The 18,632-nt window shown below is 43.1% G+C and overlaps 1 protein-coding gene across 6 annotated transcripts; it reads right to left on the bottom strand.

Annotated features, from left to right (window-relative positions):
- Nucleotides 1–379: 379 nt before the first annotated feature.
- SKIC8 (SKI8 subunit of superkiller complex) lies at nt 380–16,820 on the bottom strand. 6 transcript variants are annotated; one of them, XM_055277577.2, is made up of 11 exons: nt 16,673–16,813; nt 12,802–12,852; nt 12,077–12,104; nt 10,304–10,409; nt 9,748–9,920; nt 7,083–7,231; nt 6,751–6,844; nt 5,450–5,543; nt 3,187–3,279; nt 2,405–2,483; nt 380–666 (listed from the first exon to the last, which is right to left on the bottom strand). In XM_055277577.2, the coding sequence occupies exons 2-11, from the start codon at nt 12,811–12,813 to the stop codon at nt 577–579; spliced, it is 918 nt and encodes a 305-aa protein (XP_055133552.1). In that variant the 5' UTR covers nt 12,814–12,852; nt 16,673–16,813; the 3' UTR covers nt 380–576. The 6 variants fall into 6 exon arrangements, with proteins under 6 accessions (XP_055133552.1, XP_063494732.1, XP_063494733.1 ...); XM_063638662.1 differs by having other exon boundaries at nt 12,802–12,920; nt 16,673–16,803; XM_063638663.1 differs by having other exon boundaries at nt 16,567–16,720.
- Nucleotides 16,821–18,632: the final 1,812 nt, after the last annotated feature.

Genomic DNA, 18,632 nt, shown 5'->3' with positions numbered 1-18,632 from the left:
TACCCACCTAGCGAGTTAGAGACCTCTCTGAAATTAATGAGGGGAAGGAGGGCTTGGCAGGGGACATCTTTAATACATCAAGTAGAAGGATGCCCAGATAGGAGTACATAATATTCCTATGCAGTCAAATATACTCTTTCCTTCAGGACTCCATTCTAAAATAGATTCTTTATCACAGTGCCAGGGAGCTCGCTGCTGTATCTCACTGCATGAGTCAATTCCCTGGAAGAGTCAGCCTGTATTTCTAAGCTGGAAAGTTAAAGAAGTGCCTGGATCTCTTGATGGCTAAGGCAGAGATTTGCTCTTAATGCCAATCCCTCTCACTGTTTCACTGGTAATGGGGTAACTGAAAAAAGAAGCATGTTCAAGGACACTGGTGTTTGCATTAAGAAAGCTTTATGTTAAAGTATGAACAGCATTTCCAATAAAACATGAAAAGATTTATATTGTATCTACAAAATTTAAGTCTTTGCCACAATAAATGCTATATTTCTTTTAAACAAGCCTAAAAAGGTAAGGAATGTCATGATCAATCCATACATTCTCTTTGCAGCATAAGCCTGGAGACTTTGATGTTTAAATTGGACAATCATAGATGTGAATTTCCTGGTCATCTCCAACAGACACAATTTTTGAACCATTTCCATTGTATTTTACTCCCCAGACCTGTAAATTAAAAAAAAAAAAAAAGTTCTACAAATGCCTTTATTCTTCATAATGTTTATGAAATGAACATCCTTATTTTCTCGTTATTCTGAATCTACCAGAACTGAGATGAGGATGTTCTTGTACTTTCTAAATCAGTGAGAATGGAGGCTTTAACCAAGCACCTTCCATTATTGCTATTTAATTAGCATTCCTGTCCCTTCCCATACTCCAAAAAAAAAAAAATCATTTTTAAATACAGTACTAATCAAGATTATCTACAACTCTTTCAAAGAATCAGAATCCTGAGGTGTAACCTAATGCCAGGAAGATGGAAGCTATAAGAGACCAACATTTATGCTTTCAGGAAGAAAGAGGCCCCACAACTACCCCGAGGTCACTGCCTATAGGGAAAATCACAAACCGCTCCTCAGCTGACCCCTTGTGTCCACCCCCCACGGTCAATAATTCTCACTCTCTTATTAGTGGCCTATGGAGCCTGCCTGTCCCCAGGAGCTAGACAACATGATATTGTGGACCATAGATTTTTATTTGCTATGTGTTAAATTAACTGATTCACACCTCCTTCCCAGACAGAATTGATGTGGTTGGAGTTTCTCTAATCAGGAATAACTTCCTGATTATTAGGAGGTGATTCTGGGTGGTAAGCCTGTCACCCTACTCTGATTTTAGTGTTGGGATTGGGCTGCATGATGGCCTTTCACTCCAACCTCTGAAACAGCACCGCAATGATCCATACATACAAGGAAACACAGCTAGCCAGGACTTACTCCCTGAGTAAGATGCTTAAATCCAGAAGTGGAATATCAAGATTCAACCTCCTCAATTTTGTTGGGAACAATTTAAGTTGAAAAGTAAAAAAGCATGAACAATGTTAGTTAACTTTAAGTTCCATTTCAAAGAGGAGAAATCTATAGGACCATCTAAAAATATTTAAAATATATTAAAAGCCAATTTTTATATTGCCATGGACATTTTATTTTTTATGCTTAGCTCCCCAAGACCTTACAGTGTGGTTAGGACCAGCAGCCTTGGCCTCACCTGGGAGCCTGTTAGAAATGCAGAATCCCAGGCCCTATGCCAGACCTAGTGAAGCAGCATCTGCATTTTAACCAGGTTCCCAGGGGATACAAGCACACAGGAAGACTCGGCAGTATTGCACTAGAACACCTTTACTATTTTGCATACTCACCTTGGCAAAGATAAAGATGCTTGTGAGAACAGTTTCCTTTTCAAGACTGAAAAGTTATCAATAACACTAAAGCCAAAAAACTTGTATGAATTTCCAGCTTCTACTATATTAAAAAAAAATCACATCTCTTCTTTGGACAGTTCCAAAAATGACAAGTGATGACTGTGTTTAAGCAATGGAATCTCCTGAAGAGGAAGGTCCTTGGTGAGCCTGCCATGGCCCAGCAGCCCCCAGGAGAGGGCCCCAGACACCAGCTGCAGCAATTTCCAAAGACGGCATTTAAAGGCTGTGGGGCTAACACCATGTTTTCCAGCCTGTGTGGGGATATGCCTCGTGAGTTGCTAGGCTGACAGCACATCTCAGGCTCTGCACCCCAGACTGTGCACAGGAAGTCTGGCTACATGGATGACTGAGCAGATAGAGCAGCTCAGGCCCAGGCATCTACTGGTATCCACAGCTCAAGCAACAAGGTTAGGAAAAGAAAACCTCTTTGGTACAGTGGTCAAACAACCCCAACTATCTAAAGATGAAATAATAATGCCATACCTGATCCTGGTGATCAAAGAAGGTGTGAACACAAGTCCTCGTTCCAACATCCCAAACTTTTACACTTTTGTCAGACGAACTATTTTAAAAAGTGAACATTAGTATCGGTTTGAAGTTGGAAGGACTTCGACCAAAAATCCTTTGACGACTTACATTCTTCTAACTTCAGACCCCCCAACCCCCACGCCTCGGTACAGGAAATGGCCAGGTGTCAGCATCATTGGGTGGCTTTCTCTCCTCACAGGGTAGCCGTTTTCCTGAAATTCTGATCTGCCTGACCCTCATATTAATTGTTCTCCAGGAGTCTCAGACACAGCTACCTATTTCCAGATGGGAGGGAGGCCTGTTAAAGCTTCAAAACCAAGGCTCGCAGGAGGCCTCTAAAGCACTGTGCAATGCCTTCAAGTTGTCCATCTCCTGCTTTCCAACTGTCTTGGCCATCCCAGGCCTGACCAACACTGGGATCTATAAACAACATTTTACAAACATTTACATATTTTAAGTTACCATTGGAACACAAGTCTACCTTAGAGTCGCTTTGGTAGAAGCCTCAATTTATAATGAAAAAACTAAGAGTTTAACTGTTTAAAAGGATTACTTGCTGACTTTTGTTCCAGCTAAGGTCAACTAACATCACTGAATAAAAATTTTAAGAACTGCAGAAAACAAAGACTAACTGAATAAAAAAAGGGTCAAACATCTTTAAATGTTAAGGCAATCTATACAGGAAGACTGCTCTCATCTCCCCAGCATTTTAGAAACTGCTAAGAATCATTAAGTACCTGGAAACAAAGTGAGTGTCATCAGGACAGAATGCAACGTTCAGCACCCAGGAGGCATGGCCGCTCAGCGTGCCAGCCAAATTGGCATGTTGTCTGAAATGGGAAAGGGTCAAACAAAATTGAGATGTTCATTTCTAGAGTATAATCACTGAAGTGGAAAGTATATTATTAACTCTACCAATAAGCTGGACCAAATCTGCTATCCTTATGATGACCACGAATACTAACTATATCAAAAATTCCACTTTCAACAAAGTAGCTTCACGCATTAGAGACAAATTTTAATAGCAGCATTAACCCATAATGTGTTGATGCACCAAGAGCCAAGAATAAAATCCTTAACAAGCAAAGAGCTGAAGCTCAAAATGAACAAAGAACCACACTATAGAGGCTGCGCAAGCCAACCCCTAAGATGAGGGAATTGAGAACCAATGGGGCAAAGAAGCCGTCTGAGGAGAAGGGCAGGTTCAGACTCCTGCCTGCACCAGCAGCCTTTCCGTATGGGGCCAGTGCTCCCAGTCCAAGGAAAGTGTCAAGATGTATTCATTATGACAGATGCAGCTTGGAGAGACCATTTAAAACCTAATCAAGAACAAGACGGGTCTAATTACAACAGCTATTTTCACTTTTTTAATAAAAATGAAACCCAACCACCTCTGGCAGGAGAACCACCATAAGACCTAACTGAGGTCAGCAATTTTACCCCTGAACACAGACCTCAGCAGAGTGGAGCAGACCTCAGTTAGGGGCCAGGGGGCAGGTGGGATACAGTGGGACCACTGGAGGGTAGGAAGTCCTGGGCCTTAGTAAAAAGATCAGTAGTTGCTAGGGGCTCAAGGCAGGAGGAAGGGATGATTTGGTAGAGCAGGGGATTTTTAGGGCAGTGAAACTATTCTGCGTGACACTGTAGTTAGTGGCGGCTATGCATCATTATATATTTGTCAAAACTCATAGAATGTACAACACAAAGAGTAAACCCTAATGTAAACTACGGACTTTAATTAATAATAATGCATCAATATTGGTTGAAAAAAACCAGTCTTGGGTCTTCATTCAGTACCACCTCCTTGGACAAATCAACCACCTCAGCTTGGGTTTCTCATGTGCAAAATGGGGACACTAATCTGTGCTGCTACCTCACTGGTTGCTGGGAGGATCAATAAAACAGTGGCAATAGAAATCATAAAGTCACAAATGTAAGGAACTGCTGCATTTATATTGCCTCTGCCACTAACAGGCAAGTATAACTCTACAGAGACATCTTCCCCTCTGGGCTATAGCACCCTCATTCAGTTTTAATTCCAAAACCTGCAGTTAGAATTCTATGTCTAGCTGATAACCTTTTGCCATAAAAAAACTGCATTTTAACCAGAAGTGGGCTAGAAGGAGCAGTGTTCCTACTGTGAGGTTTAAACTCCCAAGCAACTATCACAGGCCCCTGAAAGGACACACACGGATGGTCAGGGGTGCAGTACGTGCAGGTGGAGGAGGTCTTGGCACCCACGGCTAGGGTTGGAGTATGATATGTACATGCAATGGATTAGAATGCCATGTTCAGGAGCAATGAGCCAGAGGCACGCCTGGCAGGGAGAGCTGACCATAGCACCGAGTCATAGTATCAAGAACACAGATCCAACACATTACAGGGGATACCTCAGTGGGGAACAGGAGTGGGGACTAAAAATGATGGGGGAAAACAAGAAGACATGAGGGTCTGCGCAGATTTACAATGACGGCTGTGAATGAAAGACGATGATTAACTTGCTTCTATGCTCGCAGTCAAGGGCTGAGACCAAAAACGCTCCTATCTAGACCTGTAGCAGGGCAGCTTATAAACTGACTGCTCCCTAACTAGGGCAGAGGCATGTCTGCTAGAACAGCCCTACCCTTGAAAATGGATGCTCTAATTTTTTCCTGTCCCCAGGGGCCAGCTACAGCCCATGGATCCATTTCCTCATCTGTTTATTACTTACCTATCCCAAAGAATTTGAAATCAGTAAGCTCACAAAAATCAGGCTGCCTAAGAAAAAGTAGCAAGTATCTGATCCTACCAGGGAACCCATGCACGTCCTCCTCCAAGCAGCCCTTGAGGACACACACTAAAAATGGGCGCTGAATGGGGGAGGACCGCCTGGGAAGTCAAGGTGTCTGATGTGACTTGAGCACAGGTCTTTACTAAGGATCCTCCCTAGGGCTCCTTGTAACAATAAAGGGACAAGATGGGCATCAGTAGTAATGCCTTTAATCTCGACAGGTAACTTACACATCATAGATCTTGATGTAGCCATCATCTGAAGCAGTGACAAGGAGCTGGGAGTCCGGGGAAAAGGTCAAGGAGCGAATGGGCATGGCATGGCCTGAAATTCATAAAGGCCCTTGTTAATCTGGTGAACCACTGCCTCCTCACTCAGCTTCCCACTGACAATGCCCCTTTTAATGATTATGAGCCACTGAGTTGAAATGCTCAGGTGCTTCCGGCAGAAAAGCAAGAGTTCTGACTGGGCCTTTCCTCTTAATGTTCTCGAAAGATCCATATAACTCCAGTATCTCCTCCTGGAGCCATTTCTCCTTCGTTCCCTTCCCTGCCCTCAGCATACATTGCTTTAAAGAACTTTTCTACTACAAATATGGCCACACAAGTAAATATACATTGCTCCTAATTTGTAAGGTTGAACAAATTAAGATGTTATTTCTCTATCAAATCCTTTATTATAGTGTAAAGGATCAACTATAGCAATGTGAGGAGGTAATAAATTCACTTGATTAGAATTCAAAACAGCACAACAGTATGCATGATAAAGTCTCCCTCCAACCTACCCCTGTTCTTTAGCTACCCAGTCCTCCTTTCCAGAGGCCACCAGTGTGGATAGTGGGCACAATACTTTCATCCACCTTCAAATTATCAACAAAAAGTTGTTTCCAATCACAAAGTTCATCAGAATCCAAAATGACAGAAATGAGACATTCATACAGCAAATATATATTAACACACACATATAATGTGACAGATTATGATACAATAAATAAAAAGTAAGTCTGTTCACCCAAACAAGCGTTTAACACTGTTACAAGAACTAGTATGTCTAGGTTAAATCTACAGTGACAGGCCAGGTATGGTTGCTCATGTCTGTAATCCCAGCACTTTGGGAGGCCAAAGCGGGAAGAAATCTTGAAGCCAGGAGTTAGAGACCAGTCTGGGAAACACAGCAAAACCCCATCTCCTCAAAAAGTTTAAAAACTAGCCAGACATCGTGGTGTGCACCTGTAGTCCCAGCTACCCAGGAGGCTGAGGTGGGACGATCCCTTGAGCCCAGGAGTTCAAGGCTACAGTGAGCTATGATCACGCCACTGCACTCCAGCCTGGGAGCGAGACCCTGTCTCTAAAAGGAAAAAAAAAAAAAACTATAGTGACAAGACTAAAACCTGGAGGCATTTCAGTTTTCCAATTGAGATTGATACTTTGTAAATCTAATGCCCATTTGCCATTTAATGGCATTTTAATGAAAGAATAATTCTTCCTTTGTGATGTGATTACCCAGTTTGTAAAAATAAGATGATGTATACCTTCCAGGGTATGCAGAAGTTTTCCAGTTGCAATATCAAAAATATTGATGATTCCATCTATGGCTCCACTGGCTAGGTATTTCCCATCAGGACTCTGTTCAGAGAACATATGGAAAAATTAGCACTTTCAGATTCCATGTTGTTAAGCTATCCCTACCAAACACAAGCAAACCTCCTGCTGTCTACAGGTCTAACTGGCTACCTGGCAAACCACACCAGTGAGACAGCAGCTGCCTGACCAGACCAAGGCAGAATCTGTGGCAAGGACTGCAACAGGCTGGAAGAGTAAACTGAAAGAATCAGAAGGAGAAAAGAGAGCAATGTTTCCTTACATATGCAATACTAAGAATGAATTTTCCTCTCGTGTCCAAAGAATATTCCTTTTTCCCACTTTCCACACCAAAAATGTTCACTTTCCCGACATGAGTTCCTGTGGCCAGATACTGGGAATCAGGAGAAAAGGCCAAAGTCCAGGCATCCACTGAACAGAAAAAAGAAGGACAAAAATACAGTGTGAAAAGACTTGGCCTTAATTTTAAAAACTAAAGTTTTACCAAAAGACACATCTTTTTAAATTGGAGTAGCAGTGTCCTGATTCAGAAAATTATGTTGTAAAGATGCTAATTCTTATCGAGTTTAAATTTAGTTTAAGGGTTTCTTAAATTTTTAATAAAAATAGGACAATATCAAGTGTTAGCAAGGATGTGGAGAAACCAGAACCTTCATACACTGGTGGGAATGTAAAACGGCACAGCCACTTTGAAAACCAGTTTGACAGTTTCTTAAGTGAAAACACAAACACTTACCATAATACTCAGCAATTCTACTCCTAATGAAAACATATGTCCACACAAAGACTGGTACACTCATGGTCTTTGCTTCCTCCTACTTCCTCACCTCTCCACGATTGGGGATTGTCTCTCTTCTCTTTTTCTCTTCCTTTGTGGTGGTTCAGATTCTCCACGCATATTTTCAAGATAGGTAGAAACTAAGTGTCCATTTTCCCTACATTCATTAGACCCAAATTCATCCAAGGAGTTTTACCTTCAGATGAATTTAGCTGCTCTTTAGCTGTCAATAGCAATGCTTGCTTTTGTTACTGGACCAAGTAACTGTTGGCTGTTTAATGGCCTGGTCTAGTTTTATGCAGAGTCCTATCCAAAAAGAAAATAAATCCAACTCTCACACTCCATTCTTCCTTTTTTTGTTGAGATTGAGTCTTGCTCTGTCACCTAGGCTGGAGTACGGTGGCACAATCTCGAGTTCAAGCTATTCTCTTGCCTCAGCTTCCTGAGTAGCTGGGACTACAGGTGCACACGACCACGTCCAGCTAATTTTTTTATTTTTTAGTAGAGACGGGGTTTCACCATGTTGGTCAGGCTGATCTTGAATTCCTGACCTCAAGTGATCCACCTGCCTCAGCCCCACGAAGTGTTAGGATTACAGGCGTGAGCCACCACGCCTGGCCTCTTCTGTCTTTTTCTTTCATAACAGTAACCTTTAAAACCTTGCCACACATGGAGAATATCCAGTAAAAGGTACTGTTTATCAGGGAAAGTGAGCGGGATACATACGCCATCCTTTTACTTGGAACCAATCCAGCACTGATTTCTTCAGCTGCCTTGTGCCCAGGGCTACAGCCAGCATGGAATAACACCAGCATTATGAGCCCTGGGAAAGCTTGGGCGCCCAAGATGAAAAGGTAGAAACAGTTCTGCCTCTTCCTCTTTTCTTAAGACCATGCTTATATATAAGAGTCTTAATAGACTTTGCAGGATAGTTTGGGGACCCGAGTCCTCTGTAAGTAATGTAAGCAGGGTAAGGGTACATGTAAAGACAACCATCTGGGGAGTCAGGGTGCGCCTGGGTAGCTTTTTCCAAATACATAACCCATCCCATGTACTCTGAACACTATGATTCAGTGGATCCAAAATATGGACTAGGCATGCATATTCTTAAAAGAGCTCCAGTGGTAAGAATTACAGACAAGAAATATTGCTTCTGAGGGAAAATGCACTCAGTTTCCAGACAACCCAGCCTCTTTAAAAACTCTGGGACCATAATTCTTTCCAATACAGGAACAGCCTAGAGGGGCTACTGAGCATAACTGATGGGAGGCGAATCCATCCAGGGCACCAATCAAGGCAACTGTGTTCATGGAACACCTAAGCAGCTCTTCTACCATCAACCCACAAAGGGGTGTGCCAGAGAAATGCCAGGCTATCTGCACCCTCTAGCGGTTACCACCCATTCTGGCAGAGCAGGTTCTGCTGGGGAATGTTGTGCAGCCATTTATAAGTAAATGTGAAGCTCAAAAGAATCCTGAAATGTCCTCTGCTGCTCCACATTAGTCAGCCTATGACATCATTAATTTCCATCATCTCAGATGATGTTTACCAAGGCTGATGGACAAGATTATGCTGTTCTACAGTACTTAAAAAAATCGATGTTTCTTAAAAGTTTCATATGTATCACATACCAGGAATCATACCCTTTAATCAAAATTAGTAGAGATGACCATGATACAGATCTATAAGGACCCCATGCTTTAAATTCTAGGCTTCCATAAGGCAGTGAATGAATCAGTTCAGAATATGGCAAATAGAGCACCTCTGGAAAATACAAAATACAGGTCAACACCACCAAACCAGCAGTTTTGAAATCCAAAAAGCTCTGGAAACTACAAGCTTTTTCCACAGGTTTACTACCAAAATTCATTTGGCAGCAAAATCTAATCTGAAGTGACATAAGGCTATTTATAGCCTTTATTTATCTCACTTAGTGTAAACACTCATGTTTAGTTGCAGAGGTATTAGTGTTTCATTAGAGTGCTGTTTCCAGCCCCACTGAGGGTATTATGTGAAATACAGTTCATGCACCCATTATCACCCCTCTCAAATCCAAAAAATTCTGAGCTGTAAAACACATTCTATCCCTAAAGATTTTGGAAAAGAAATCATGAACCTCTATTATTTCCCCTACAAGTAAAACTCTTACCAGGTCCTGCATCTATGGACTTTATCTGTTTGCCATTTTCCAAGTCCCAAAGACGAATATGAGCATCAAGAGAGCTGGATGCAGCAATGGGCAGGGTGTGGCTGATGTCCACAGACACCACTCCCAGCTGATGTCCCTCCAGACTCCACTGTAGGTCCAGCCTCTCATCACGCCTTCAACAGGGGACAGAGAAATGGATTTCTTCACACAGAATACACTTTACCTGGCATCTCAAATTCTGGGTCCCTGTGACTATGCAATACCAATGGTCTATGAAATACAGAATCAGAGAAGAGTTAATGAGCTACAGAACATGAAATGCTGCCAGGTTTTAAATGTAGGACTTTTTTTAAGATTTTTTTTTTTTTAACTTTAGGGCTTTAATACACAGTAACAGGAAAACAAGTGGGAAAAATAAACTGCTGTCTTATACCACCATATTGCTATCGCTTTCTTGCCTAGAAAAAAGTATTTCCCGGACTGCAACTGGAGAGTTCAGAAGCAAAACCTCAGCCCCCAATTTTTCAAGGCTGTATGTTAGGGCAGAGGCACTCACCATTTCCAGACCTTCACCAGGTCATCTAGGGAGCCTGTGACCACTGTCTCAGAGTTTTCCTTCTTGTTTGTCCCCCAAGCAACTGACCAAATGGCATCATCATGGGCTAGAATGGAAAGTGCTTCATTTATAAAGTCTTCTTGCATACGACTTAATGAAGCTGAAATACTGTTCAACAATTGTGAGGTAACATTTATTTGTATTTGCTTTACTATTTTACAAAGTGCTTTCCTATATAGCTTTTATTGAAATTTTGGGGCCACATATGAAAACTGGAGGTTCTGAAGAAGCTACTTGCCCTAAATCTCATGTTTACCAGGTGGGAAGGTGGTACTTTGGACTCTAAATCCAGTGTCCTTTCTTTTAGCATGCTATCTGGTATACAGGAGTCTACAACGGCTATCACTTGGCTGAAACAAGTCAAACCAGTGGGGAAGACACCCTCCTACCAAGAAAAGACCTAAATCCGGTAACAGTTACTCCAAAAAGATCTTTGGAAACAAGCAGGCAGTTCAATTCTAAACAGTATAAATCCAAAAGAAAACACCTACGATAGTCTCCATATATTAAGTTGCCTTTCCCCACACGTATCTTTATTATGGCTAATGGGCCAATTATTACATTACAACAATCCTATGAAGTGGGTACTATTAACATCCTCCTTTTATAGACAAGGAATGAGAGGTGCTAGGATGCAAATCCAATCTCTATTAATTAAAGTCTACCTTAAGTCTAAGTCTGTAAGCTGCATATTTGGTAGGCCACACTGTTATATGTGCAGACCCAGTGTGGATGTAAAAACGTGACAAGTGCACATGGAGACTTTACCTCTGGCTGGCAACAATTCTCCAGCGATACCTTCCCAAAATATGAATATAAAGGCATTAAACTTAAAACAGCTGTGCACCACAGACAGAATTGTGGCTTCCATTTCAAACCTCACCTAACTCAAGCCTGCTAACTTGCCACCTGGATGACAATAGCTACATATAAGGTAGTTGACTGGCATGCCCAATTAGCCTACTAGTTACTTACACTAGCTAACCTGGATGATGCTTTTGGCTTAAACATCAAAGTACCTCCATGTCACCTACTTAGAGAGGAAGAGCTTTTATTAGGCATTCCACAAATTCCTTAGGCCTTCTCAAACTCATCGAGGCTATAGTGAAGAAATGAGATGGGTGAGTAGCCCATGCACAAACATGGCTCCTTTTTGGGTACAAAGCTCTGTACCACTGGTCAGCTACAATCCTAGCCCACTCTGACCTGCTGCCTGCTCTCCCATCCCTGCCACTACCACTGCTGCACAGCTCCCAGCCCTCCCCATGCACTCAATGGCCTCAAGAGAAACTCATTTCACTATTGTAGGCTTCTCTTTCAAGGGCCAAAGCAAGTTCTGACTTCAGAAAAAGGCTCACGTTCGCCTCCCCAGATGAGCTGGCATTAACAGAGTTTTGAGGCTCAAAGCATTTCCCTCTTCCACCTCAGCAGCTGGGAAGCTCGGTCATGTCTTCCTCAGGTGGGAAAATTTTCCTCAGCCTGGAATTCTCCAACCTATCATGATGACTGCTTTTTTTTTTTAGTTGGTTGTTCAGGTTTTTGTTGTTGTTGTTGCTTGTTTTTTAAGAGTATTTGTTTTCAGCTTCCAATTCTTCTGCAAAGTGAGTATACTTGAAAACTGCATGTCTGGTCAGCATGACAAAAGTCTTAAAGAAACCAAGGACAACACAGTTTTTTTCACAGATGAATTGCTTCAACAGGCAGGCTTCTTACCTTGCTCTTGTTTGAAGAGAATACCGTACTAAAAAAGAACAGAAGCCACATTAAACCCATGGTCAGATTTCAGATGTCTCACATTGCCTCCAGAAAGCACTCCTCCCCAAGTAGAGAGAGTCACTAGTGTTAGTTACTTCCTCTGCTGTCAACCTGGCCATCCTGCAAGCTCGATTCCCATTCATGCAAGATTTGTACAGTCATATCAGAAAAAAATTCTTAAAGAAACTGACACTCTCCCCCTCTTCCTACTACCCACGTTCACCCAACAAGAGACTAATAAATTATGTTTTCTTTTTCTGTTCTGATCACCAAGGAAGCTCAGAGTCCAGTTTGTAGCTTAAATTTTGCAGCTGCATAAGAACACACAGCCTGCCTAACAGTCTAATAACTTTGTCCCTAATCTTATCACAAAGATATGTTTCTCCTGTTCTATCTCCTATTCTGATCTTGTTTTTTTTTTTTCTTTTTTGTACATCTTTTAAGCTTCTTCTATTACTCACTAAATTGTGGTAAAGACTTGGATGAACCAATCCTCCTCTCAGTATTTGCATTTCACTAGTCCCACCTAACACTGTGGTGACTAGGTACCCAGGGTCACCCAGCTCTTTAGGAGCAGGGCAAGAATGAGATGGTAGTTTCTTCGCTACACATCCATAAAACCTACTGGACTTGAACTTGGCAAAGAGACCAAATGATGTTCTTCCCTTCAACAAAGGCCTTACCTGGTTGGTCATTTCCTTAACCAAGGATCAGGGACAAAAGGCCAGACAGCTCTGTGGAAACAACACCAGGATTTCAGTGAGGGGGTGTCATCAGGATAGAAGGCACACAGGAAGTTCCCCTTGACCAAGAAAATAAGGCAACTCTTTATTATGAAGTTGTTCTGACACCCTTCTATGGATCAGTCCCTGGAACCCCCGTCACACTCCCTACCAGGTGGTATGGTCTTCTTTCTTCCTCTGAACCTAGGGACTCAACTAACAGCTAATTCTATCCCATGGTTTCTTCACCTCAAGTGTGACTGCAGAGAGTGACTAGTCTCTGTCCTTTCCTGCTCTTTAGAGAGAAAAAAACCATAGCTCCTTTTAATATTAAATATTATTTATTAAAAACAAACAAACATGGGGGAATCCAAAGATGGCAAAGTTCTTATTTTACATGCAAAGGTCTCAACCAAAAATGCCTTTAAGAGCCAATAGGCAGGTAAATAAGGGCAGAGGCTGGAGGGAGACACGTGTCAAGAGATTGAGAACATCCTGGCCGACAGGGTGAAACCGCATCTCTACTAAAAATACAAAAATTAGCTGGGTGTAGCGGCACACACCTGTAGTCCCAGCTACTCAGGAGGCTGAGGCAGGAGAATCACTTGAACCTAGGCAGCTGAGGTTGCAGTGAGCTGAGATCGTGCCACTGCACTCCAGCCTGGGTGACAGAGCGAGACTCCATCTCAAAAAAAAAAAAAAAAAAAAAAGGATAGATCTAATTTCTCAGGCTACATTAAGGGCTAATGGTTCTTATTTCTTTGTGTGTGCCAAAGACCCCCTTTAGAGGAATTTTTTTTTCGAGATAGGGTCTTGCTCGGTCACCCAGACTTGAGTGCAGTGGCACAATCATGGCTCAATGCAGCTTCAACCTCCCAGGCCAAGTCTTCCTCCCACCTCAGCCTCCGAGTGGCTGGGACTACAGGTGCATGCCAATATGTCTGGATATTTTAATTTTTTGTAGAGATGGGGTCTCCCTATGTCGCCTAGGCCGGTCTTGAACCCCTGCGCTCAAGCAATCCTCCTGTCTTGGCCTCCCAAAGTGCTCGGATTACAGGTATGAGCCACCAGACTCAGGCTCAGGATGTCTTTACAGAAAATACACAGGTTTAGAAATGAAACCAATTACAGTAGGTTCTCATCATTCACAACAATGACGTTCTATGAAGTCGCTACAGACACTAAATTATCCGATAGAGAACCACTGTTCCTCGGGGAAACAGGTTCCTGAAAGCCTCTGGGCACATTCTTGTCAACCAATCAATACATAATCATGTTTTATGTGTGTTTATGTTTAAAGGCACTTACTGAATATACATTAGTAATTCATTAATATTGAACCCATGCCTAAACAAAGCTTATCTAACACACGTATTTTCTCCATAAGACAAATCACAGTCTTCTTGCATTTAGAAGCACTTCAGCACTATGCTTGGGGGCTATCTCAAACAGTGGAATCACCGACAAAAAGCACAAAGATGAGAAAAACGTAGCACCAAAGACTGCAAAAATGACATTTGCTTACAATATGAGAGTTGACAAGAAGGCAGTGTCACCTTGTTTGACTTCAATTGAGAAAATGTGCATCAGGCGACTAAAATTTTTCACATGTGAAAAAATGTCATGTCTTCCAAAGACCACAAAAGCGCTGTAAGTATTAATGTGAGGGCTACAGATAAATTTTAGTGAGTAGCTGAATTCATAAATACAGAATCCACAAATAATGAGGATAGACTGTATGCTAAAATTTTATCAATATAAAAACATATGTGCTTCTTTACTGACACATTATATATGTGATCTAGAAGCAAATTTAATAACTATCATAATTTCAAAGTTGTAATGAGCTTACACAATATCATGACATGAAAATATCTATAATTTATATTCATAACAAAGTCACACTGCTAATAATGTGATTTGTTGCCTACATTCACAGTGGAAGAAAATGATAAATTTCATTTGGAGGTTAGGAAACATAAAGATGCAATTTTTCCTCTCATCCAAGTTCACGGCCCTCGCAATTCTACCCATTGGCAGTTTAAGGGACCACACAGTTAAGGCATCCAGGTTCAGGTAACTTTCTTTAAATCTGCCAGCCCAAAAAGCTGCCAAAGGTTTTCCAATAACAGGAAATGAAACAAGCAATTTATAACTAATCCTTGCCTATGAAGATCTCAAATTGGTAGTGTTTTGTTTTGGTTTTGTAAAGACAAGTTCTCATTATGTTGCCCAGGCTGGTATTGAACTCCTGGCCTCAAACAATCCTCTTGTCTTGGCCTTCCAAAGTGCTGGGATTACAGACAGGTTGGTAGTGTTTTATTCATTTGTGACCCATGAACGGAGTTCTTTCTGCCTAGCGTAGCAAAGACAGGAAAGCGCTCAAGCCAGTTTGGCTAATGGGAATGGTATTCAACCTCTGCTTCAGCACAGCCTTCCACCTGCTGAAGCACAGGCTTGTCCTCTTCCCTGTCATTCTGGGCCTCACATTTGGCAATGGATAGAAACAAAAAAAGGAGAAAGGCTTGCAGTAAGCCAACTTCCAAAATCCCGGGCTCCAAAAGACAAGGGTGTGATTCTATCAATGAGTGCACATTTGAGGATGTACAATGAATCTGGTCCTATTTTAAGTAATACACAAAGATTAGCTCACTGAAACCTCATAACCCCCTTACTAGGTACAGTAGTTCTTTAGCTGAGGTTTTGATTTCCACAGTTCCAGAGGTCAACCGTAGTCCAAAAATAGGTGAGTAGAGTGCAGTAAGATATTTTGAGAGAGACCACATTCACATACATTTTATTACACTGTTATAATTCTATTTTATTATTATTGTTGTTATTTTCTGACTGTGCCTAATTTACGAATTAAACTAAGTAATCATAGGTATGTATGTGTAACCTGTATGAGAAAAAACACAGTATAGATGCTCCTCAACTTACAACGGGGTTACTTCCCAATAAACCTATGTAAAGTTGAAAAATTGTAAGTCAAACCACGGTAAGTCAGTCAGGGTCCTTCACTATCCAAGATTTCAGACATCCACTGGAACGTACACCCCGGAGATAAGGGGGGAACTACTATTTTCTTATTATCAGTTCCACTTTTCTAGTAAGAAAATGGAGGCTTAGAAGCAGTTAAGGAAGCCTCCCCAAGGGACACTAGAAGGTGGATACAAGCTATAGTATAGGCTACCAAGATACACTACCTCTTACTTCAGGGTCTTATGAAGGTCAGAGCTAAGAGACTTTAGACCTTAGCCCTCTCTTGCCATCTTCCCTCTTTGGGAAACTTTTCCCTAAATTTCAGAGGCAGAATTCATCACTGACTCAGTGTTTCCAAGGAACACTACAGATGCCTCTACGAAACTACTCAGGCAAGTCAACAGCCCACAGTATTGCACAGTACTTGGCGTAAAGCGAACCCAGCCTCTGTTTGTACCCGTCCAGTGATGTCTGTATCTGTCCAGCACGCTACCTAAGACAGCGTGGCCCACTACTGGAAAACTTCGGTTAATACAGTCCTCCCACCTACGGATAAATGATCTCCTCCGCAGAGAAACCAGCCCTAATCTCAGTACTGCCCAGAACATTCTCAGGACGCAAAAGGAGGCCACCCACGGGCCTCCCCCTCCTCCCTCAGGCACCGTACACCGAGGGACAGCCAGGGCAAATGGAGTCATGGAAGCCACCCTTAGGCCCCAGGGCCTGGAGCATCCCTGAACGGACCTGCTTACAGGCAGCCTCGGGCCCAACCTCGCTCACCCGCCCTGTGGCCTGGACCGTAAACGGCCCTAAAGACCACCATCCCCAACAGCCCTGCGCTCCAACTCACCACCGCACTGCCAGGATGCACGTAGGAAGCCGGGCTCCGCGAGACTGCGACGCACAAAAATGAGCTAACGAAGGGGCGGGGCATCGCGCCGGCCCCGCCCTCACGGCGCGGAGCACTCCGCAGCGCCCCCTGCCGTCGCTATGCCGGGCGCGGGAGAGACACCGAGGGGGGGTGGGCGGAGAGAGGAGGGAGGAAGTCACGCCCTGCTTCCAGAGGCGTGGTAGTTGGAAATTTGCTTCCGGAAGCGCAGACGTTTAGCTTCCGGCAGCTGCGGGTTTGGGGGTTTGTGTTGCAATTTCATTTTGTACTTTTGAGATTGGACTAAAGCTAATAACTTCTGTTGCTAAAATAAATTCAGTGAAATCGAGCTTTGTCTTTCACACTGCTAGTCATGACCCATTAGCGTGACACATACCAGTTTAATAGGTTGTAATTGACATTTTTGTTTTTGCTTTTTTATTTGAGGGCCAGGCAGAGTGGCTCACGCCTGTAATCCCAGCACTTTGGGAGCCGAGGTGAGAGGATCGCTTGAGCTCAGGCTTTCCAGACCAGCTTGGGCAACATAGCGAGAGATCTCGTGTCTACTAAAAATAAAAAAAATTAGCACATGCCTGTAGTTCCAGTTACTTAGGAGGCTGAGGCAGGAGGATCGCTTAAGCCCTGGAGGTTGAGGCTACATTGAGCCGTGATGACACCACTGCACTCCAGCCTGGGGGCAGAGCTAGACCCCGTCTCAAAAAAAAAAAAAAAAGAGATGGGGCTGGGTGTGGTGTCTTATGCCTGTAATCCCAGCATTTTGGGAGTCGGAGGTGGGTGGATCACTTGAGGTCAGGAATTTGAAATCAACCTGGCCAACATGGTGAAACCCCGTCTCAAGTAAAAAAAAAAAAAAAAAAAGAAAAACAGAAACAAAAACAAAATTAGCCGGGTGTAGTGGCATGTGCCTGTAATCCCAGCTACTTGGGAGGCTGAGGCAGGAGAATTGCTTGAACCCGGGAGGCAGAAGTTGCAGTGAGCCTAGATCACACCACTGCACTCCAGCCTGGGCAACAGAGTGAGACTGTCTCGAATAACAACAACAACAAAAAAGATGGGAAGAGGCTTATGCCCCATTATGGAGGCCGCCCTGTGGCTCAGATGTGGTGGCTCACTCCTGTAATCCCAGCACTTTGGGAGGCCAAGGTGGGAGGATTGCTTCTGTAGCCGTGATTTCAAGACCAGTATGGGCAACATGGTGAGACCCAATCTCTACAAAAAATTTTAAAGTTACAGACGCAGTGGTGTGCACGTGTAGACCCAGCTACTCAGGAGGCAGAAGTGAGGATCACTTGAGCCCAGGAGTTTGAGGCTGCGGTGAGCTATGATTGGGCCACTGCACTCTAGCCTGGGTGACGGAGTGAGACCCCGGCTCTAAAAAATATTTTTCGAAAACACTTGTTTTGAAGTTCAAATATATATATATATATATATATTGAGACGGAGGACTATTAGACCACTTACAACTAGGTGAAGTTCATCTTTGGGGGCTTTTTTTCTTTTGAGACGGAGTCTTGCTGTGTCACCCAGGCTGAGGTGCAGTGGCGCAATCTCGGCTCACTACAACCTCTGCCTCCTGGATTCAAGTGATTCTCCTGCCTCAGCCTCCCCAGTAGCTGGGACTACAGACGCCTGCGACCACACCCGGCTAATTTTTTTGTATTTTTTTTTAGTAGAGATGGGGTTTCACCATGTTGGCCAGGCTGCCCTCAAACTCCTGACCTCAGGTGCTCCACCCACCTCTGCCTCCCAAGTTTCTGGGATTACAGGCATAAGACACTGCACCTGGCCATCTTTGGGGGCTTTTTGAGGAGGCTATGTGTGGCCAGAAATTGACAAATACACCCACATCTCCCAGGACCTATTCTCTTGTCCTCAGTAATCTCACATTAACAGAAAAGAGAAGACATCCTGCAGCTCTTCT

Source organism: Symphalangus syndactylus, chromosome 5, assembly GCF_028878055.3.
Source record: "Symphalangus syndactylus isolate Jambi chromosome 5, NHGRI_mSymSyn1-v2.1_pri, whole genome shotgun sequence".
In the NCBI taxonomy this organism is placed as follows: domain Eukaryota; kingdom Metazoa; phylum Chordata; class Mammalia; order Primates; family Hylobatidae; genus Symphalangus; species Symphalangus syndactylus.
Note: the sequence above shows the minus strand (reverse complement) of the source record. Positions and strands in the feature narration are given on the sequence as shown.